Raw genomic sequence first — 24,568 nt, 5'->3', positions numbered from 1 at the left:
ACCATAGCTTTGACTATATGGACCTTTGTCAGCAAAATAATGTCTCTGCTTTTTAATACCCCACCTAGTTTTATCATAGCTTTCTTTTTAAGGAGCAAGTGTCTTTTAACTTCATGGCTGCAGTCACCATCTGCGGTGATTCTGGGGCCCAGGAAAATAAAGTCTGTTACTGTTTCCATTGTTTCCCCATCTATTTGCTATGAAGTGATGGGACCAAATGCCATGATCTTCATTTTCTGAATGTTGAGTTTTAAGCCAGCATTTTCACTCTCCTCTTTCATCTTCATCAAGAGGTTAAGTTCCTCTTTGCTTTCTGTCATTAGGGAGTTATCACCTGCATATCCGAGGTTATTGACATTTCTCCTGGCAATCTTGACTCCAGCCTGTGCTTCACTTCTAGAACGTTAGTTCTAGAAGGTCTTCATTTCATGCACTCCACCAGAGCACTTTCATAATCTTAATAAGATCTACTTAAAGAAGCATTTTCCTAATGTCTGTCTCCTCTGTAAAGGCAGAGATTCTGCTCATCTTGGGCACTGTGATACTCATTTTAGCACAGAATAAGCAATGGGAAATAGATGGGGAAACAGTGGAAACAGTGTCAGACTTTATTTTTTGGGGCTCCAAAATCACTGCAGATGGTGACTGCAGCCATGAAATTAAAAGACGCTTACTCCTTGGAAGAAAAGTTATGACCAACCTAGATAGCATATTCAAAAGCAGAGACATTACTTTGCTGACTAAGGTCCATCGAGTCAAGGCTATGGTTTTTCCTGTGGTCATGTATGGATGTGAGAGTTGGACTATGAAGAAGGCTGAGCGCCGAAGAATTGATGCTTTTGAACTGTGGTGTTGGAGAAGACTCTTGAGAGTTCCTTGGACTGCAAGGAGATCCAACCAGTCCATTCTGAAGGAGATCAGCCCTGGGATTTCTTTGGAAGGAATGATGCTAGAGGTGAAACTCCAGTACTTTGGCCACCTCATGCAAAGAGTTGACTCATTGGAAAAGACTCTGATGCTGGGAGGGATTGGGGGCAGGAGGAGAAGGGGACGACAGAGGATGAGATGGCTGGATGGCATCACGGACTCGATGGACGTGAGTCTGAGTGAACTCCAGGAGTTGGTGATGGACAGGGAGGCCTGGCGTGCTGCAATTCATGGGGTTGCAAAGAGTCGGACACGACTGAGGGACTGAACTGAACTGAAACATTATTTTGTGAGTGAATGAATGAATATGGAGGAACATGTGTGTGTGCTAAATTGCTTAAGTCGAGTCCAGCTCTTTGCAACCCGATGGACCATAGCCCGCCAGGCTCCTCTGTCCGTGGGATTCTCCAGGCGCAACACTGGAGTGCGTTGCCGTGCCCTCCTCTGGGGGATCTTCCTGATCTGGGGGCTGGTTCTTACCATTAGCGCCACCTGAGAAGCCCCGTGGAGGGAACATGAGACAGACACTATTAAGATCTCCTCCACACCGTAGATTGACTTCTTAGTCCTAACAGTTACCCTCTTTTCTAGATCTTGTGATATTTAGCCACAAAGTAAAAACAGACTTGTTTGCATTTTTAAGCAATGCTATTATTAAGAACTTTTATGACAGTGATAGAGAGTTAACATGTTTGCTGACTGTAGCTGTCCAAACTAAGGGGAAGACATGGGAAAGTAAATCAAATGATTTTGAGTAATTTAGAATAGTGCTCTTGTTTTTCAGTTTCCTTTGGAATTGTTCTATAACAATTGTTTCTATATAACTTTGAAACTTGGTGAGCTCCAACCTCACCTAGAGATCCTTTGAAAAAGATCTACTTATTTTATAAGACACAGTGAGCCTGACATGAAATGCATACTGTGGTATCTAAGAACCCTGGCAAAGGAGATTAGTAACCAAAAAAGCAATTAAGTTTACAGTAAGGTTACAGATACCATATCTAGTACAACAGCTTGGAAAAGGAAGTAATGCAAAGGTCACATCAACAAGAGAAAAAGTAACACTAAGTAGTGGATTTTTTTAAAGAAACTAAATCCTATATTCCAAAATCTTTCCTTCTCATCTAATAACTACACGTGTTTGGGTGTTTAGAAAAAAACAGGAGAGGAGGACGTGGCGTTACTGAAGCTGGTAACTGGCACAAAAACCAGTGAACCAGCCTGTGAAATTTAAGCATCTGGGGAGTCAGGTTCCCAAGTAGCTTTTTCAGTTTGATCTCGGATCTCACTCTAGTATATCCAGGATTGCAGGATCCCAAGTAGGTTGTATCTGCATGCTTTAGAGGAGCAGAGCTTTACAGTTCAAATAAACATATCCAACTACTCCAACCACTTAAACAACTTAAATACAGAGCTTTCGGAAAAAATCAACAGTGTTTTCAGGACGAGGCAATAATCCTACCTTTTCACATGAAGGTAAAGGTCTCTTCACAAAAGGACAGGGCTATATGACAGATACCAATTATAAAACACCCTTTGTAATTCTGTTTAGTTACATAGCACTGTAGGCCCCAGGATTTACAATGGTTGTGCAGTCCATGAAACTATTTTTAGCCAGAGTTCCTCTTCTGTGTCAGTATTCTATTTTGAAATAACAATGCTCTCAGATGAACCGAAAAGATGTATTTAGCTCCCACCATTACAATTTCTGATCCTCTTTACTTTAGCTCTTTTGAAATAACATGAAAGCTTTGGCTTGCTAATTACTTTTATCCAGCCCATAGAAAAATTAGTTTATCTTCCTGATCAAAGCAAATTAGGCAGATCATGGCTGATTAGAATGCAACAGTAAAATCGCCATACTTTCTCTTCCATTCCCTTTCTCTCAGAAATAGGGCCTGTGTCAAATATGTAGGTATTTCCCACGGCCAGGCCGGGCTCTGTTACCAACAGGGACTGCAGCTTGGACAATGGTTCTTACACAGACACTAAAGTTCTTTAGTTCAGTCATTGTGTTTGAAAAGAACTAGTCACCCCTTAGCTAGCATTTGATGAAACATCTAGATTTACATATTTCCTTAATTGCATTTTTGAATGTGAGTGAGATTTATCTGACCAGAGTTAAATGCCTCCTTTATTCCCCTTCCTACTCAAGCCAAAATTCAACTCCACGCTCTTAAAGGAAAGTGAGGTGGGGGTGTGTGCATAGGGAATCTCACTCACTTCTGATCTGAATGAATTTTAGGGTTTCCATGAAGCAGGACAAAGGAGTTACATGACCAAAGACAGGAAAGGGAAACTTTTACCTCTCAAAGTGGAGATGTCAATTTCTAAAAGTTTGGCTCTTTTCGAAAACCTATTTTGATTTTTCATAATGAATGTGATCCCTTGTTGCCAAATTCCTCCAGTCAGTAGCTAAAAAGCGCCAAAATTATCGTTTATAATTTCTCACTAAAATTCCTATATGATCATAAAAACCTGAAAGTTGGATTCTATTTTCTTTATTTACTATAAATTAACAGTAAATCTTGTCTTTAGCTCCATTTAAATCTCCCTCTGCAGCTGCCCATTTGAAAATTAAAACGGTTGCCTTCTCTCACTTCAGTGGGCACAATACAAAACATCCATCGAGCTTTCTCTTTATTGCAGCTGCCGATGCCCAGCCGACTTTTAGCAAACCAACCAAGCGGAATCACGACGCAGCTGCAACACTTGATGGTATTTCTGCTGGTTCTCCTTTGAGACTGAAGGTGTTAATTAGGAATCAAAGAACACAACCCTGCCAGCTTTCTTTCACAAACCATACCCTGGTCACTGCAGTTTTCAGAAGAAAATAAATCTAATAAAGGGATAAAAATGTTGTTTGTCACACCAGTAAAGTGTACTTAAGACCCTTTGATCAAAAGCTTTTTATGTAGTCTTGTCAGATGGGCTGGAAATATTGTATTTTTCCCTTTTCTCTCTTTTCTTCATGCAGACCTCTCTGAATTTTGAATTTAAGACTGTCTGGAAGAAAAAAAAAGGATAAGTGTGGTTGTATGGAGGATTCTTTATAGGTGATAACTGGTCTCAGAGAGTAGAATCCTTTTGCTTCTTAGAAAATTATTCATAGTCAACAGTCCATCATGTTACAGCTTCTCACAACACTGGGCCTTCTATTAGAGTATTTACGATATTCTAATTACAGGTTCTCATGCTCACACTTTACATATGCATCTATCAATACCCTGTTTAGTGTAATGATTATTAGGTGAATCTCAGTGTTTTAGAAGATCTTTTTTTACATCATAGAATTGAGTATTTTCATAAGCATATAAACCATATAGCTATACACATACATATGCATGCAAACACATAGAATGTTAGTTCATCAAATAGTTGTCATTTTGTATAGTTTTTCTATGCATCCTGAATATCATGCATTCACATGTAACAGCGTGAAGTCATTACCTTTAATCTTCAGTCAAAGTTAAAAGCTTAAAGTAAGTTTATGAAGTTAGCACTGCTGGGAATTAGTCAAGCCTGCTAGCTCTCTCAGCACGAGGTTCTGCTGTAGATGCACAAATCATGCCAAAATCCATTAATCCTGCTTGAGAGAGGCAGAAAGAAGGTCTGCTTGTTGATTTAATGTTAATGAAATGAATAGGCTCCTGAGGCTACCTACAGAGGCCCTCTAAACTGTAAAACAAATAAAGTCATTTTAAGTAACACTCACTGCGGGAGAGTAAACAATGTTCCCAGATTTGTTGCACAAAATGGGCTTGACTGTGGGTGTGTAGAAACCTCTCATTTTCTACAAGACTGGTACACCTGCCCTAGAACAATACCCTCACATGTCAAACTGATGGATTCATAGAATGATCGAACTAGGAGCAAGCTCTGAGCATGTGCACATTTCTCTTGCTCTACAGATGTGCAAACTGAGGCAGGGAGCTTCTGCCTCTTATGGAGATTCGATGGCTCATGAGTGGGCTAGCTAGACCTAGACCAGGGGTCCTCAAAATTGACTGCCTGTTGCATTTGCCTTGAGTGAGTAAAAGTGATTCAGTCATGTCCAACTCTTGTGACCGACCTCATGGACTGTACTGTACATGGACTGAACTGTACAGGCTCCCCTGTCCATGGGATTCTCCAGTCCAGAATACTGGAGTGGGTTGCCACTTCCTTCACCAGGGGACCTTCCTGACCTAGGAATCGAACCCTCGTCTCCTGCATTGCAGGCAGATTCTTTATGGACTGAGCTATGAGGGAAGCCCAGATTTGCTGCAAAAAATGGCTTTGACTGTGGGTGTGTAGGAACCTCCCGTTTGCCTTGGGGAGTGAAAAATCATTCCAATGCCTAGCTTCTTCCCTTAGAGATTCTGATTGAGCTTAGCTTGGTGTGTGATCTGGGCCTGGAGATGGTTCCCACGAGGTCTCACATGAAGCTGAGCTGTTGACAAGCTTGGGAACCATGGATCTAGACTAATAATCTAGAACACTGCTCCTCTGCAGGCTTCAGGGGTGTTTTCCCTTAATTTATTTTTAATTGAAGGATAATTGCAGTATCGTGTTGGTTTCTGCCATACATCATGGATAAGCCATAGATATACATATGTCCCCTCCCTCTAGCGCCTCCCTCCCAGCCCCCAACCCACGCAACCCCTCTAGGTTGTCACAGAGCCTGGTTTGGGTTGCCTGAGTCATATAGCACATTCCCGTTGTCTCTCTATTTTGAACGTTAGCGTGTGTGTTTCTGAGCTGCTCTCTCCGTGCGTCCTCCTCTCCCGCCCCGTGTCCGTACGTCTGTCTCCTGTCTGTGTCTTCACTGCTGCCCTGCAATAGGCTCATCAGTACCATCTTTCGAGATTCCATCTGTACGCATGAATATGTGATACTCGTTTTCCTCTTTCTGACTTACTTCCCTCTGTATAATAGGCGTTAGGTTCATCTACCTCATTAACACGGACTCAAATGAGTTCCTTTTTATGGCGGAGTAATATACCTCTGTATATATGTACCATGGCCTCTTCATCCGTTCATGTGCTGATGGATATCTAAGTTGCTTCCACGTCCTAGCTATTTTAAACAGTGCTGCAGTGAACATTGGGGTACATGTGTTTTTTCCAATTATGGTCGGCTTTCTTTGGTTTTGCTGCACTGTGATGTTATGAATTCCCAGCTCCTAGCAGTGTGTCAGTTGCCTTCTAGATAGAGTAGATACATGTATTTTGAGATTTGGAGGTTGTTTTCAAAATGAGTGTCCATTGTATAAATGCATAGATGCCCCCATGTATATGTGTGCGTATAGACCCTTGAAGGACCGAATGCTACCCTTTGGCTGAGTCAACCTCACAGCAGAGACAGTAGCCAGGGTCTCTGCAACACTGGGCAGCCCATCCTCTGGTCTCACTTTCCTTGTGATCCTGCAATTCACCTTTGAGTCTCTCTTGCATGTGCATGTTCGGGAGTTCAGTTGTGTCCGATTCTTTGTGATCCCATGGACTGTAGCCCACCAGGCTGCTTTGTCCATGTGATTTTCCTGGCAATAATCCTGGAGTGGGTTGCCATTTCCTTCTCCAGGGGATCTTCCTGACGCAGGGATCAAACCTGTGTCTCTTGTGGCTGCTGCACTGCAGGCAGATTCTTTACCACTGAATCATTTGGAAACCTCACCACTTTAAAAACTCTTTTCTTATTTGCCACAGTTTCCTCTGGACTGTCACTTTCTTCTTATTCCCCCTCCACCTAAAGAACTTTGCTTTACCTAAGATATAGACCCTTCTGACATTTCATTTGAAATTGTTCAAGTTTCGCTGCCTTCTAATCCCCCTTGGTTTAGTGATTATCCGAATTGCTTAATGAAGCGGGGCTGATGGATCCCACTTCTCCAATCTGTGCTGCTGGATACCACGTAGGGTCTGTCTGAAATTCCCTCTCGTTCTGGCTTTGGGGCTGCAAAATACATCAGTTTCTCACTTTAGTGATTCAGTAGACACTCGAGAATTCCAGAATCATCTTTTCACATATTGTAAGAGAGAAAAGTATTCCTACAGGGGAGATTTCCCTTTTTCTTTTCAGACCTGCTCTCTTAATTTCACTGGTCAGGGGTAAAGCAGTTTGCTTCTTCTGCAGAGGGGTACCAAGCATCTGGAGAGATGGAGACACGGGCTCATCCAGCAAAGTTAAAGACTCTCTGGTCCAGTAACCTCCCACCCATCGCCCATCTCCTCTCCCTGCTGCGGATCACTGGGCCTAATTCCAGAGGCCTCCTGCTTAAATACAAGCTTCGTGGTGCTCTGACCCCCTATTTAACCTTGAGTCCCTCCCTCACTCCCAGATTCACATCACTGATATCCAAGAGTCCCTAATAAATAATTTTAGTCTCATTGTTATCACTGACTGCAAAGATCCTTCCTGCAATCAATTGCACTGAATCAATTGCTTCTTCACCAAAGACAACTACTGAAATTCCTCATGAAAGTTCAACTCTTTTGAAGATAATTTCAGGTAGACAAGCATATTCCTTAAATCAGCTTTTATCTCCTTCAGTTCAGTTCTGTTCAGTCGCTCAGTCATGTCTGACTCTTTGCGACCCCATGAATTGCAGCACGCCAGGCCTCCCTGTCCATCACCAACTCCCGGAGTTCACTCAGACTCATGTCCATTGAGTCAGTGATGCAATCCAGCCATCTCATCCTCTGTCATCCCCTTCTCCTCCTGCCCCCAATCCCTCCCAGCATCAGAGTCTTTTCCAATGAGGAGGAAAGGGCTGCGCTTTTGCATGAGGTGGCCAAAGTACTGGAGCTTCAGCTTTAGCATCATTCCTTCCAAAGAAATCCCAGGGTTGATCTCCTTCAGAATGGACTTATTTTTTCTGTTGTTAATATTAAAAAACTCCATGTCCGTTGTGTTGACAATTTGTTTTTTCCCTGAGTGCGTCTTTGGCTCTGAGAAAAGGCGGGGCTCCCCCTCTCCTCCAAGTCCCCTGCAGCCATCATTTCTCCCCTTCTGCCACAGCAAGACCACTGCTGGGATGTGAGCTTCTGAATGTCCAAGAAGTTATCAAACTCCATTTCCCCCACATACTCAGGGAAAATTGGGAGGATGGGTGACAAGAAGGAAGAGGATAAAAGCAACTCAAACCCAGGACCACGAATTGCCATCCATGACATCGTGTTGGAGGACTGCACCCCTCACACTGGGCCACGTGCTCACGTCTGTGACGAAGCCTGCACTCAATGGCCCACCCAGAGGCTCGTGCAGGGTCTACAGCACTCACACACCCGTGAAAATAGGGACGCCATGCAATACACGGAATCTTTTATCTATTTGATACAAAAAATCGGAGCTGAAAGTTAGTATCTTTTTACTTGGGGACTTTCCTGGTGGTCCAGTGGCTAAGACTGAAAGCTCCCAGTGCGGGGGCCAGATTCAATCCGTGGTCGGAGAACTAGATCTCACATGCTGCCAACTGAAGATCGCGAATACTGCTTAGGACTCGGCACAGCCAAATACATAGATACATACATACATAGAAGTCTTTTACCTGAACAGGTGGTGGGTGATGTCTTACTCATTTCAAGCTTCCCCTACTCTTGTATCTAGTAGGCACCTTGTTCTTCTCTTTGTTTTTAACATTAAAAAATATTGTTTAATGAAAACTACAGTTACACTTGTAACATTTTAGGCCCATGGACAGCTATTTTTTTGGGGTGGATAATAATAAGAGGTGACACTGCATATTTGAAAAACATGGGTTTAGTGTTATACCAACTGTACCACTGTGACCAACAAGACCAACAGCACTAATGTTTTATGCACGCGCCAAGGGAGGTACTATGGAAAATTTTTACATATGTTAGTTTATCAGCTGTCACAACAATTCAGTGAGGTAAATGCCATTATCGTTGCCATTTTACAGATGAGAAAACTGAGATCCGGAGTAAGCTGCTAAGGTTATTCAAGATGAGGCTGTGAGCTTTGTCAAAAGATGTTCTCATTTCTAAAATAGGGGTATTCATAACTTTTATGAGACTCATATGAAAACACTGGCGGTTAAGAGTGTTAAAAAGCACTGCAAAAAACATTTTATTCATTCAGCTGCGCCAGGTCTTAGTTGCAGCACTTGGGACCCTCCATCTTCGCTGTAGCAGGCGGAATCTTCAGCTGCGACATGTGGGGTCCTGACCGGGGACTGAACCCAGGCTCCCTGCACTGGGGACTTGGAGTCCCAGCCACTGGGTCACCAGGGAAGTCTCCCCTAAAGAGCCTGTTCTGATTTTTTTTGTTTTCTGTCTTGGGAATTTACAAACAATGCAGTCTGCCAAGTTTAGAGGGAAGGGTTTCCTGGTCACCACATTATAAAATTATACCGGAGATTCTATCAGCTCATCTCCCTGTTACACATTTGGCGGCACCTTAGGCATGGATGACAGACAAGCCTTATGCAGTGTTTAAGGGAATAGGGCGGGTCCCCTAGAGAGAGAAAACTGGGCGGACTCTCCCTCAAGTGCACCGCAGCCGCAGCTGCTTCTGAAGCTGACTAGGCACAGGCATGCAGGGGCAAAGGGGTTTGGAGATGTAGGTTTTTGTGTTATTCGGGTATGGTGTCACCCTTAGAATTCAAGATGACTGCTAGCAAAAGACAGCTTGTCATTCACGGTTGCCAGGCTTCCCCCCTTGGCTCAGGGGCAAAGAATCCATCTGCAGTGTAGGAGACACAGATGTGTGTTCAATCCCTGGGTCAGGAAGATCCCCTCTAGGAGGACATGGCAACCCACTCCAATTCTTGCCTGGTGAATCCCATGGACAGAGGAGCCTAGCGAGCTGCAGTCCATAGCATTGCAGAGTCAGACACGATGGAAGGAACTTAGCATGCACGTTGCCAAGAGCAGGTGGACATATCGGGTCAGGACCACATGGGTGACAGAAAGAGAGGGAAGAAAGCAGGGGCTAGAGCCTTTATTGTGGTTCCCATGGGAAGAGTGAGCAGGATAAGCAGACTTGAAATCGGCTAGTTTGAATAATATCAGTCAGGCTCAAGGTGTAGCTGTGGCCCCGAGTTATCTGGTACCTGGCCCGGGGGGATTAGCGCAGGAAATATTGACCTAGAGGGTAAAATCCCTGCAAGAGCCTGATAAAGAAGGTGGTGGGGTGTGGGCTTGTGTTGCTTGGTTTGCACATGAAAGGCACACTTACAGGGGAGTTGCTGCTGCTATCACCAGGATTAGATAGCCCCTCTGTCCCTCCTGGGTATGCAAGGGCCCAAGATAACAAGCCATCATAAAATACAGAAAATGAAAGCCATGGATGGTACATAGAGAGTCTGTGTTCTAATCTAGGGAGACTCCTTTCTTCTTTGTTCTAAGAGAATCAAGGGGTATATGGAGTCCAGTAGTGAGAACAGATCGAGCACGGTAATCACGAGAGATGTGTGCTGGGATAGGGCTGGGCTCAGCATGATGCGGAAGCCCCAGAGACTGGCGGGTCACGGAAAACTGGAGGAGGTGATGCTTGAATTAAATACGGGAAGACTCACAGAAGCTGTGAAGATGAAGAAGAAGAAAGGCATTCCAAGCAGAGGCAGACACATCTGAGAAGCTGGAGGCCTGAAACAGGGAAACGACAGGATGTAGTTGGATATGGCTGGAGACCAGAGGACATGGGGCTGAAGAGGGGAGGGCTGGCAACAGGCTGTCGGTGGGGGATGAGGCGCGACATGGTGATTCTGTAGGTTAAACTAAGGAGTTAAACTTTACTGTGAAAGCCACGGGAAACCACTAAAGGACTGAATGGAAGGGGGACATGAACAGACTTGCCTCCTGGACAAACTCATGGGGTGGCAGGGAGTGCGTGTGTGTTGTGGGGCTCTATGCAAACCAGCACAGGAGACTGCAATAGTTATCCACACAAAATATCAGGAGAACCTGAATTTGGGGCTAGAGGAGAAAGGGAACAGGCAGGACAAATATGAAGGCAACCTGAATTTGGTCAAATTAAAATCCCAAGTGAAATTTAAATGACAATAAAGACATGTTTACTGACCATGAACTGAAACTTGGGACATTGTTTATTCCTCAAATTAAACGTTTGTTTGTCTCTGCCATACAGGTTTTTAGGTGAGAGAGAACTTTATCTGTGTCTGCAATGCAACAAAATTTTATTGGGTTAAGATTCCAGCACACACCTAGAAATGAACATATATCATGCCTAAACAACAGGATACTTGGCAACATCCAGAGAACTAATGGAGTATTTAGAATTCACCTGGGTGTCTGGCGTTGGCACAAAAACGTGAAAAAAAGAATCATTCAACTGAAGTTTCTGGGAGACCTGGGTTCTAATCCCGTCTTTACCAGCTATGTGATTTGGGGCATGCTGTTTATCTCTTATGAACATGAATTTCATCATCTGTGAAAACGAAGGTGTTGGATTAGGGCAACTCTAAGGTCCTGTGCTTTTTCCAGTAGTCGTGTATGGATGTGAGAGTTGGACTGTGAAGAGAGCTGAGCGCTGAAGAACTAATGCTTTTGAACTGTGGTGTTGGAGAAGACTCTTGAGAGTCCCTTGGACTGCAAGGAGATCCAACCAGTCCATTCTAAAGGAGATCAGTCCTGGGTGTTCTTTGGAAGGAATGATGCTAAAGCTGAAACTCTAGTACTTTGGCCACCTCATGCCAAGAGTTGACTCATTGGAAAAGACTCTGATGCTGGGAGGGATTGGGGGCAGGAGGAGAAGGGGACGACAGAGGATGAGATGGCTGGATGGCATCACTGACTCGATGGATGTGAATTTGTGTGAACTCCGGGAGTTGGTGATGGACAGGGAGGCCTGGTGTGCTGCGATTCATGGGGTCGCAAAGAGTCGGACACGACTGAGCGACTGAACTGAACTGAACTGAAGGTCTTTTTATTCTAAAGCCTATGGTTAGATGTAGCTTTTAACTCCTCAAAAACCTCTGCAATCCATCCAAGTGATTTTAATTCTGTTTATTTGGGCAATTAGGGTAATACTCTAGCAATCATGATTAAATTTCAGTTTTGCCCTATGTAATGTGACCTTAGGTATACAGCTTAGTAATTCTGGTAATTTGTGGATAAAAGATTAATCCTTTTAATTCTTTACAGTAGAACTTACTCTAAATGTAGTTAGCTCAACCTCTGAATTAATTTTACCGTACTTAATATAAATCTCCCCAAATCAGCCTTTCTTTTCCCTTTATACAACTAACTGTGTTCTGAGGAGTTCCTCCTGCTAAGGCAAAGCGGGCTTCAAATTACTATGTAATAGTTATTCGGGACCAGACTGTATCCATCTGACACTTCTCACTGTTACAAGACCTTGGGGCAGTGGACTTTATGCTCAAGGTCAGCAGCTTCAGGGTGGAAGGTGGATCCTGTCAGTTAATCATGTTGCTAAAACTTCTGAGATCTTCAAATGAGATTGGCTTACACCCTGGGAGAATCTGGTTCAACTGGGATTTCCTTTTGTTACTCGAGCTTGAAGACTCAATGAAAAAAAGATCTTGAACTTCCTCCTGGATTCCACTGCACAGAGCCCCAGAGAACAACAGCTGTTGGGGTGTGGGGGTTTCAGTGAGTTCAGGTCTCCCACCAAAGCAACAGTAATGTGGCTTCCTCAATTTAAAATCAAAGACCCCAATTTTGGTGCGCTTAGGGTTGATAACTTTAATCCCCAAGATTCTTCTTCCTAAACTTCCCTTCATCTTGTAGATTGCAGTCCTGGTGGGGAAGAGTGTCTGCATTAAGGGAGATGTGCCCTTCAGTCCTCCTCTGATACTATCTGATAGAGAGGGATGGAGAAGCATCAAGAGAAACCCGAGGGAAGGGTACCATCCAAGGCTGAATGTCTGTCTGGGGCTTGCTGTCTCTCTCTGTTCTGTCTGGGTTGCTTCTTCGAATGGCTAATTTCCCCACTTATTCTTTCCATCTCTCTTGCTATTTTTTTCTAGGTTTTACTCTATTGGGCAGTTAACACCACTAATTATAGAGTACATCCATGGCCAAATGCAGGCAGGTCTAAGGGTCCCTTCAGGACAGGAAATAAGAGAAAATAAAGAGGGAGATTTCTTCTTTCAGTCTTTACTAGAACACTCCAAACTCATCCTGTAGAGTCATTCAACACTCACAGAGAAATAAATGCTTATGGTGAAAACCTTAATTTATACACATAACAGATGATTAAGGAATGTAGCTCCTTCCATGGAAATTTTTATTTGTTTTTTATAGCTAAATAATCTTTTATGTATGTAAAAAGTGAAAGGTTATTTTTATGCTGATAGATTTAAAGACCAATGGATTATGTAAGAGTTCCTTCAAGTAAGTGCCTCACAAGAAAATTTATAACCTAAAACCTTTAAGTGCCATGTGGTGTTTTGTGTGTCGAACCAATAAACTCATTAAAATAACATTGGGTAAACCCAAACACAACACAATGAAAGTTCTAACACAGCCCACATTAACCAACCAACTTTAAAATAATATCTTTGTTATGTGCTAAGGTTAAAAATTCAGCAAATTCTTTATATTTTTTCCACTTGAGATCATGTGTGGTTTTGTACTTTCCTGAGAAGTACACTTTTGTGGCTTTTTTGATCAAAGGAAGGTTATTTTTACAGAGCCATCTTTTGTAGAGGTCCCTGTTCTACTTAATCAAGGTTTCAAAAAAAGAAAAAAAAAGGATCACAAGAATATTTACTAGTTTTTTTTTTTTTTTTAGAGAAACAAAAATTCTTAGATTCTCTTCTTAATGCGGACTTTGGAAAGGAAAGCACGCATGTAAGGTTAGTCATCATTTGGTGTGTATGTGTGTGAGAGAGAGAGACAGACAGAGAGAGGGCAGAAGAGGAGGTGGAGGAGAAAATAAAGGAATTTGGCTGCAAAATTGAGTAACAGTTTGAAACACTTGGCTTCCAGTAGTGAAAGATGAGCAACACTGGGGAAAAGGCTGGACTAACAAGGGACCACTTGAGGAAAGCTTAATCTCAGCTGGCAGGCTGATGAGCAAGGTCAGCTCGGAGCACGCGTTCTCAGCTGGAGCTGGGCTCCCATTGCCAGGACAATTGTCTTCTGCATTTCAGCTTCTGAAGTGAACTGAAGGTGCCTTCACAGGCAGCTCCTCTTCTCTCCCCTGAAAAGGGCTGGCCCTCCACTGCCATGCCATGTCAATGTGTATCATTTCCACCCATTCCACCCAGCAAGTGGCACAAAGGAAACTGTTTCTTATTGGAGTGTTGCTCTGTGTGTGTGTGCGTGTGTGTGTGTGTGTGTAACATGCATGTGAGATGGCTTTCTTTCTCCTTGACCGTCACAGTCTCTGTTAGAAGGTGAGGTCAAACTCCTGTAGCAAAGAAGGACAAAATGAACGTGGAAAAATGTGCATGTTAAAAACGAGACACTTGACAATTAGGGACTGCTGAATAAATTTTTACATCTACATGCTTTTCCATATTCTTTTCCATTATGGTTTATTACAAGATACTGAATATAGCTCCCATGCTATTCAGTAGGATCTTGTTGCTTACCTATCTTATAGGCAGTACATAAGTAGTTTGTATCTGCTATAATTTTAAAATTATTATTGTTCATAGAAAACTGACGTCAAGCATACTGTTGCAAGAGTTTTTAGAGATTGTATCTCAAAGTAACCTAAATTTTCTAAACATCAGTTTTTACTTGAGGAGGTGTTCTTTATGCTGAATATGCTTTATAATTAATTGGTCAACTATTGGTTTTTCATGTCGACTTTATAATATAATAAATGATTAACACATAGGTTTATAGCAGCAAATGAATTGAAGGACTGAAGAAACTAAATGGATAGTTCAGTTCTTCTTTGTTTGAAGGAAGGGACTTTTCTCTGCCTTATCCAGATTTCTAATTTACACAGAAGTCTGTCTCACTGGCTTAATTGTTAAACCATGCAGAGCTTACATAGTGATCTTACAAGTGAGCTTACAAGTAGATAAAACCTTGAAATAATTCTCTATTCTGAACCAAATAAATGATGTCTCAATTCATCTTATCTTACCAGTTTTGAAGGTAAACACAAACTTAAATAAAATTGGCCTATTAAGAACGTTCATGTCTCTTTTTAAAAAATGAATTTTTATTGGAGTACAGTTGCTTTGCAATATTGTGTTAGCTCCTACTGCACAGCAAAGTGAATCAGCTCTATGGATATACCTCTCTCATATCTCTCGGAATTGAGAAATAGTTTCAAAGAAGTTAGCTACTTTATTTGATGCATAGATCTGGTCACAGAAAAAAAGAGTTTCATTTTCAACTTGGAAGTTATTAGTCAGTTGATCACTCTTTATAATACTTGGGCACCACCACAATTTATCTTTGACTTGGAGACCAGAGAAATAGTTTCTGTGGATATAGGAAAAGGTAGCTACTAAACTTAACATATTGGCTCTAAGCTATATAATATTATTCTCATCTTATAAAAAACCAAACATTACATTTCCTAGGATTTCTTGAAGAAATATTTCTCATATAAGGGCTTCATAAGTTATGTTCCTAAGAAGAAAAATGTGCTGAAATATTTCAGCACTAATTACAATTACTGTGAGGCATAACTAAACATTAGAAGGATGGTTTCCTTGTTTTCTGATAAACTAGCCCTAAAGATAATTTCAAAGAGGCCCTAAAACATGTTGAGCCTTGGAAATAGTTTTGCAATAAGCTAACAGGCCACTCGAGACAGGTATGAGAATAGTACCTGTGTCAAAAGGTTGTTGAGGGGCATGGGATTGAGTAAAGTAGCCCCATAATGCCGGGCACTCAGAAAGAATAATATAAATGTCAGCTGTCATATTATAATAATAAAGTAATTTAGACATGTAAATTCTGGTCTGTCTGTTAAACAACTCATAGCATCATTTAAGATAAGTAGAATTTAACTATATTTCCAAGGGGGCTGAGCTGCAATTGTGGGATACCAGCAGATTTGTGTTGTTCTGTTACTTGCAGACAATTGTCATCTTTCTCTGAGCCCTTTTAGCCATTAGGATTTCAGCAGCTGGTTAAGCCAATTCTATTCAATTCAACATTACGAGTATTTACTGCTGCTGCTAAGTCACTTTAGTCGTGTCTGACTCTGTGCGACCCCATGGACTGTAACCTACCAGGCTCCTCCGTCCATAGGATTTTCCAGGCAAGAGTACTGGAGCGGGGTACCATTGCCTTCTCCTCAAGTATTTACTGAACATCTCTTAATTGCCAGGTACTGGTCTGAGCAGTTGGGAAATAAAGTGAAAAATTTCCTAGCCTGGAGGAGCTCACAGTCTAGGGAGGAAGATAAACCCTGAAGGAAAGAGAGCACAGCATTACCTCCTGGAGAATTAATCCATCTGATTTTAAGGAAGATGGTTTCATGGACAATGGATGGTTCTTTTGCATACGTTCAAAGTAAATTCCAGCTTCCTGACCCATATTAAACATTGAGATTTAAATATTGAATAGATAAAACCTTGAACTAATTCTCCATTCTGAATCAAATAAATAATGTGTCAATTCATCTTATCAAATAAATGACGTGTCAATTGATCTTAAATATTGAGAATGAGGATATGAGAAAGGACTCCTGCTTCCAAAGCATCTTAAAAATATTTAGTTAACCCAGTGTGTGGTTAATGGATGCTGGCCAGACTTACTATGGCTATCATATCATGATTTGATACAAATTTGAATCATTACGTTGTACACCTGACACTAATATTATAGATCAATTATATCTCACCTAAAATTAAATATTTTTTAATTAAAAAATTTAATCTTCTAATTCGAACACCCTGTTAACCATCTTTTAGTATTACTACTAGATAACATTATTCCATTTTTTTGAAATAAAATGATTAAAATTCTTTTACCTACTATTTTCAAATAAGATATTTCCACTGGACTCAGTGCAAAAAAAAAAAAATCAACTGGAAGAAGTGGGAAAAAATGCCAGAGATTTCAGAAATGAACCTGCTTCCTACTATGTCATCTATGGAGAAACAATATAATTTTGTATTATTAAGATATTTATGAAACATTCCACCTTATAGCCTACGCAGTGTCTCCTTTTCCCATAGCTAACGAATTCCATGGGTGAAACTGAACATATAGTTGGTATCTATGATGACTGAATAAAACTGTGGATTGAAGCTGATAGAATCTGGGAATCAAAGAGTTGTAGTAGGTTGGAATTCATGGGTAATTTAACAAATGAAATTCTAAGATACTAAAAAATAGCAATAGGACTAAATTACCAGCTTGTTATTTTTGATAAGTAGTCAAATGCCAGTAATCAAATGACTCCAATGCCAGTCTGATTCATCTTTCTACTACAAAATGAGACTGCATAAAGTGAGACATTGCGGCAGGAGTGAGGACGCTGAATCTCCTAGGAAGGAATTTGCCTTCTCATGAAGAATTCAGTTTATCAGAAATATCCACTTGTGGGGTGTTCACAAGGAAATGTTCTGTTTAGCATTATTCTAAATTTATATAAATAAGTGAATAACACCAAGAGAATTACTTGACAAAATTGTTCAATGCAGTGCTCACTACTGTTTTTCATTTCTAACTTATGATATACGATTTGGTTTAATGGGAAACATACTTAAATTTATAGCTAAAACGACTTCCATGTAGAAATTCAATAGAAGAAATATAAAAATGTTTTATTAAAGTAAGTAGATATTAGGTGCCAGTTCAAAACTGTAAATATTCTACAATGTCTTTAATTTATGACAGCTAATTGTTTACTTGGATATTATGTCTATACCTTTGACAGTTACATACTTTGGGAATTAAAAACTATCAAACAGTTCAAAACTTGACTTTGAGAAATTACAGACTAGTTTTGTGTTTCTAAGCTTTTTCAAACACATCCAAGTAGGAATGGTTTCATTATTAAAATATACTTTTATTTAATTACAAAGGTTAGTTTTTGATTCATCTTCTATTAATAACTCATTTGTGATTGCCACGTTTGTTGCTGATCAGAACTCCACCTTTACTTTGAAGAAAATATTTAAAGAGGGAAAGGATTGAGGATCTGAGCTAAGATTATGCTAATTATATGTAAAAATTCAGTATTGTCACACAAACTTTGCCATGTATGTGCTGAACATAGTCAGTAAAATTTTTTTTTGTAAATCTATACCATTAAGATTGCTTGAATTAGAAACATTATCTCAAAAAAAAAAAATCACTCAGACTAACTCAATCAACTAGTTTCAGTAATTATCCCCCATAACAAAAACACTACTAGGAAAACCCAGACATCCTGGAGAAAAAGAAAGAATATTACAATGCAGAAAAGTCACTGATATCATTATATTTTCAATGAATTTTGCAAGTATGTTGTAGAGCACACTATAGTTTGCAACTGACCTAAATTTTAAGACTGTTGTAACAATTAAGGCTTTTGCAACCATCTCTAAAGTACAAAAATTTCCTTCATTTACAATAGTTTTCTTTGCTTGAAGGGAAGTAGAAACATATTAAACAATTTTCATGGAAGATTCTGAAAAGTTTCTTTAAATTTGAAAGTGTATATTAAATGCTTTGAATACATGTATGATACCAGGGCCATCGCTAATTGGTTATAACCGAGATTTTTGACTGGTTTTTATTAAAACTAGTTTTACCAATTGTGTGTAAAATTAAATTTTGTTAGGAAGTTACATATAGAAAAGTAACCAAATTGATAAAATTTTAGAAAAAATTCTTTCTCCTGATAACTTTGTTTCATGTGACATGTATTTGCCTGTGGCTGAAATGTTCATGTTTTTAAGCAATTGCAGGAAAAAACTCAGTTTTCATTTAAAAATAAAATGACTGTGCAAGAAAAGTACATTTACTACATTAGGAAGTTCATTAGGATTTAGTTTTCTATTTGGATACTACACTAACTGGATGAAAGATACATCAAAGTAGTACACGAGCTTATTTCTAAGACCCTATTAGCAAAAATGTCCAATTTGATGCATTGAAACAACTTATCTGTAAGATTAGATACTAGAACTACTTCATTTCTGACAGATCACTACTGGTAGGTTGAGATGTATTAAACACTGGAAACAGTTATTGTCTGTTTTTATGTCTTAATCTTGGTGTGTTCCTTATTTTCTACTAGGTGAACATAATTAGTGGAAGAGAGAATAAGAGAGAGAGGTTAAGGCTGAAAATTTCCAGTGCTTCTACCACGCATGTTCAGTGGCCCAATTACAGATTCACTGGAGAATGCAGTTCAGTAAGAAAAGAGAGTTAATGTTAATGTTTGGACTGGCTTAACGTTTAGCTTTTCTAGGGAAGAAAGATTATAAAACTGTACAAAAATAACTCTAACCTCCTATAAAGAGGTTTAGGAAACTTTCCTTACCTATGGGTTGGACTAGCCAGTTATCAGATTGTGGTAAATCTATTTGCCAAATGTGTACAGCTGCAACTTGCCATCAACAAGCTGTTTGAAGAAAATGGAATGCTTGTTCTCTTCTAGGGAGGGGAGGAAGATTAAGAGATAACATTTTGACTCAGAGAAATGGTGCTAACTTAGTACAAACAATAAGAAATAGTAGTATGGCCTCTCACTCACATTAGTCTTTGCACACAGTAACTTTCTCATCAGAGCTTCATTACCACTGGGCCCTCCGTGGAGCCGGGCTATAACTTCATGTTTCTTTTCAAGAGCAAAAAGAAGTCATCTCTTAAAATAATATAACCAGTAAAATACAAGCTTATTTATTCAGATATGAATAAATAAAGATTTCTCTTTCAGGGTGTGAGTGCACAAGGGGAAATGGTCACTTAACGCTAGGTGTACCCAAAAGAGGGCACCGTCTGCACTTCGTGTCAGCAGAGTTCCTGAGGTTGTCAAAACAAACCCCTCAAGCCCCAAACCCCTCAAGCCACTAAGCCAGAGCGTCCAGTGGCCTCTGGCAGTATGTCTTAGATATGGAGACCAGATTCTAAAATTGCTTATTATGGACAACATCAGTCTGGTTATTTACTTCAGGGTTGACTTCTACATTTAGCCCTCACATTCCCTGAAAAGTTAACCATTAGATACAAGTACTTGGCATTCACTGTGACACTTTTTTTTCACAGGCATGTTGGGTTTTAATAATATATAAAACACTGAGAAATTTCACTTTAGGCCAGATATAGGCTGTCATCAACAGCACAGAGAAAGCTGACAATTACCTTCCTAATGGTATCTTAACTCTGAGGGAGTATCTATAATGATAGCCAGATGGGAAACAGTGGCAGTCAGATCTGCCCAGCACATGGAGGAAGCAGTTAAATGCATTTGAGGTATGAGGGAAATGACTGGAAGTGGTATTTTATGCCAACTTTTAGTAACAGAAGCCTAATAAATGAGAGGAAAAGAAAAAGTCCTGACATTTATTTTCCGTACGCTTAGGGAGTTTTCTAACAACTGTATGGTTTGCATAGAGTTTGAGGGGATTGCACACCTCCCTCGTATATAACTAGTTTCTTCAGGGTGACGGGCAAGAGCAGTTCTAGGCTCTTGAATGCAACTGCCAACCACTAACAGAAATGCACCACGCAGAAGAATATGTGATTCCTGAAACACTAAACTTAGCAGTTAAATCCAGAGACTGGAGGTAAGTAGTACAGACTGCTTTGTAGTACAGAGAGCTGTTTAGGAGGAGGAAATGTGAATTCTTAAGAGAATGATCACTTAGGGGAGTGCATTTCCATTGCTGTAAAAATATCACTGCATCACGCAATAAGTGCCACTGAAGGGAAACCTTGTGGGGAAATAGATTAATTCTATAATCTTTTCAGATAAGGAAAGCAGCCAAAATAGTTTTATGGTAGGTGAGGAGGGGAACTGCCACCTACTAATACTAAACTCTAGCAGGATAATCCCTCCCTTTCAACACAAAATCAAAGCAAGCAAAAAAGATTTTTTTTTTCCTCACTCTGTCTCTAGAAAAAGAATCACTATCTAATGTAAAGCGTTGTGCAAGCCTCTTCATGTTCCTTCCCTCCAGAAAACAACTAAACAGAGGAAAGACCGAGCTCACAAACATTCCAGTTTGCGCCTGCCAAGGTACATCAGAGAAGCCGAAACTGGGACTGCCAGGGTTTGGGGTGGGTTCACCGGCGTGCCTGGAGTTAAAACCCAGACGTGTAACCTTGCGGTCACGAGTGCCTCTTTTCCCGAGTGGTCCCAACCCCTAGTCTCTCTGCCCGAAGGAAGCGAGCCTCAGATGGGGAGATGGACAGTTGTCGCCTCGGTTCCCAAGAATCGGGGTCCCCTTGGGTCATCTCATCCACCCAGCCACCTGTTACCCTCCAGGCCTGGATTTTCCGGAGACAAAATTAAGAAACGAGCCGCTGCCTCGTCTCCGCAACTGGGGCTTTGGAGGCTGTGATGGGGGACGGGAGGGGGGGGGGCGGTGGGGGTGGGAGACGGGGTGGTAGGATCCCCGAGGGATGACAGAGAGCTTCAAGTCTCCACTTGGGTGTGGGCGCCGCTGTTTACCCGCTCCGCCGCCTTAAACCCACTTCCCTTTCCTCCCCGGGAGGAGGAGATGGTTAAAGATTACAAAGTGGCCGCGGGCACTTCAAAGGGCGGCTCGGGCAGCCAAAGGGAAAGATAACGTTCTGGCAGCTCTAATCGGGGTTTGCGGTTGCCACATTTTAATCACTTCATTTAAAAAAGGGGGGTGGAAGGGGTAGAAAGAAGAGAACGGAAAGAAAAAGGTTGCATCACGCGACAGCGCAAAGGATGAAGAGTACGTTCCTTTTGAGCTGGACAAGGTGCAGTTCTCCTTTGGGGAAACTTTTTCCAGCCCATCTCTTCGCGGAACGTGACAGGACAAGGAGGCGGAGGTTGGGGCAGGGACACACTGGGCAGCCTGCCCTTGGGTTCCAGCTTCAGGGGCACAGATGTTCACATCGCAGACAAATGCCTGCAGTCGGAGGAATTCGCGCGGCGACCTGCCTAGATGTGGACAGCAAAGCTGCAGCGCACCAGCGCTTTCCCCAGGGTTGCACTTGGAGCCGCCGTTTCTCTGCAGGGCCCAGAAAGTGTCGGCGCGCTACCGCAAGACACGTGCGTTTCCCAGGGGCCCAAACACGCCTGGCCAAGCCGCCCTTGGCAACCTCGTCCGCCCCCTCCACAGCACGCGGGAGCCGAAGAGCCCCAAAGACGGGGGGAGGGCCCGCCTGCCTCCCTCCCTCTGCTCGCTTCCCGAAGCAGAGCCGGGGCGCACTTACAGGTAGGAAGTGAAGACACTGAGGTTGGAGGGCAGCTCCGAAAGCCCCAGGTCTGAGCAGTCCACCCTGAGCAGCATCCTGCCGTCGGGCTCGCACTGACAGTGCGCGGGGCACCCCCGCAGCAGCGTGCCGGGCCTGGGCGAGCCGCCCCCGGCCGCCAGCTGCAGCAGGACCGGCAAGGACAGGAGAACGCCGACCGAGGAGGTGTCCATGGTGCCCGGGCAGCGGGACCTCGGCGGCGAGAGGGGAGGGTCGGCCGGGCTGCAGACCGTGGCGCGCCAGGCGCGGCTCGGCGGGCTTCTGCGGCTCCGCGGGCGCGGGCAGCGCGGGGCCGCCAAGGAGAAGCGCCCCGGGGCCCTGCCGGGTCCCTGCCGCCGCGCGGGGTCCAGGAGCGGCCCTGGCTGCAGCCGCTGCAGGGCCCGTGAGCGCTGCTGCCGCCGGCGGCCTGCTCGGTGCGGAGCAGCATCTCCGCTCGCACGCTCCAGTTTTAAAGCGCTCCAGCCCGAATCGCGCGCCCGGTGACGTCAGCGCAGCCGGGCCGCCCGGCGGCCCCCGCCCGGCCCCGCGCCCTCCTCCGACCCGCTCCCTCCCTCCCCGGCTCCGCGGCGGGAGGCGGCTGGCGGCGCGCGGTGCGGCGGAGTCCTCAGCGCTCCGGCTCTGCCTCCCCGGCGCGGATCCCGGCGCTCCGCACCTCGTGAGGGACCCGGGACCCCGTTCCCTCCCGACCCCGGCTGCCTCCATTCTCTCTGGCGTGCGGGCCGCCCGGAGCCGAGAGCCGAAAGAGACCTGCTTCAGACCGGTACAGACGGACACGCAGGGGCCGAAGGATGCTGCACGCTTCCCCAAAGCCCACTTCCGAGAATGAAGGGGCTACATGGAGTACCTAAGGGGGAAAAAGAAAAAAAAAAAATCCAATCCAGAAAAATAGTCACACTAACGGGGTAAGGAGGCAAGCGACTCCAGGCAAAAGATGGGTGACCTTCTTGATCCTTAACTCAAGCCGCCCGATCTGGCTCGCCTTTTGCCCTAAAATCGAAACGCTGGGCTAATCGCTAAATAAATATAGCTCGTGAGCAAGCACTGCAATGTTGTCTAACCCATGGGGTTAGATGTGCAAGTGACTTTTTAAAAAGTGATTTAGGATCCTCTGGAAGTCACCTTTAGTGACGCAATGCGGGACAGATGTTTGCTTTTGTTCGGCTGCCTTTTCATCCTAAAATGTCCCAGGGTTTTCTAAATAAGTGCAGTCCCACCCAGATGTGAGAACCATTGCCAGTGCAAATTGCGACCTCTCATACTCTTCAAAAGCGACCTGCAGTGAACCTGCAGGAGCAAGGAGGACAAGGACGCAGGGCTTTCCTGGGAGAAGGCCTCGGTGCAGAACCCATCGACGTCTGCAGACCCCAGTGAGTGGCTGAAAATGTTACGGCCCAAGCCTGCCACTTCAACTCACAAAAATGCAGTTTTCACTCTGGGCACAATGCCTGCTGGTTTCATGAAGACGGAGAACGCTTATGGCTTTGAAGGCCTCTCAGCCTTCTTCCACTTAGTTCATCCTGCTGAGTTTCCCATATAAACTTCTGAATTTTACAGCTGGAAAGATTTTTGTCGTTGTGTGTATTTACTCTCCTTTGTTTAAGAAGTGGTCTGCAAACCTGGCTGACATCCTGTGGAACTTTAAAAAATATCTAGATTCCTGGACCTAAGTCAGTATTCTGAGCATGCTCTTTTCTATCATGAATCTCATCATTAGTGAGTTCTTGAGTCCTTGGATTGGATGGAAGGAGAGAGTGGCTAAGCTTTGTATATGCCCCGTCCTCTTCATTTTGCAGATAAAGACATTGCAGCCCAGAGATTTGGGAACATTTGACAATGGCTGCTGAAAACTGTGAGTGAACCCTGGTTTCTGGATATCAGTGCAGGGCCTACTTCTTTCTCGGTCCTTCACTTGTCTCTTTGCACATCACGACCACTACTGTACCTCTGCTTATTTTTTTTTAATTTTAATTTTATATTGGAGTATAACTGATTAACAATGCTGTGATAGATCTTCTTTATCCAGTCCGCCTTTGCTAATTTTTTTATTCTTGCTTCTCCTAGCCATTCCTTCCACATTTATAGAACGCCTACTGATTACTCATTTTCTTTCCCTTTAAAAAAACTTAGCCCCAGATTACTTATTTTGTAAGAAAGCAATTCAAGACTTACTTTTTCCGTAAAACCTTCTGTAACCATAGTCTATATTAGTCATCAAGCAACAAATCTTTGTAGAACAGCTACAGTTGTGATACAACAGTGGCCCAGTTACCTCTCTTCCATGGAGCTTGCAGTCTAAGGAAGATCACAGACTGCACAGAAATTCTAGGAATCTCATTGAAAGTGTATCTTCT

General features: G+C 42.8%; 1 protein-coding gene across 2 annotated transcripts in view; it reads right to left on the bottom strand.

The window, feature by feature from the left end:
• LGR5 (leucine rich repeat containing G protein-coupled receptor 5) overlaps positions 1–23,082 on the bottom strand; it is a 133,055-nt gene extending 109,973 nt beyond the window's left edge. For both annotated transcript variants that reach the window (XM_069584006.1, XM_069584007.1), the window contains exon 1: positions 22,179–23,082. In XM_069584006.1, coding sequence (XP_069440107.1) covers positions 22,179–22,390 — 212 coding nt within the window. In that variant the 5' untranslated portion in view covers positions 22,391–23,082. The remainder of the gene's footprint in view (positions 1–22,178) is intronic.
• Positions 23,083–24,568: the final 1,486 nt, after the last annotated feature.

The sequence above is a fragment of the Ovis canadensis genome, chromosome 3, assembly GCF_042477335.2.
Source record: "Ovis canadensis isolate MfBH-ARS-UI-01 breed Bighorn chromosome 3, ARS-UI_OviCan_v2, whole genome shotgun sequence".
NCBI lineage: Eukaryota > Metazoa > Chordata > Mammalia > Artiodactyla > Bovidae > Ovis > Ovis canadensis.
The sequence above is the reverse complement of the archived record's forward strand: the minus strand, read 5'-3'. Positions and strand labels throughout refer to the sequence as shown.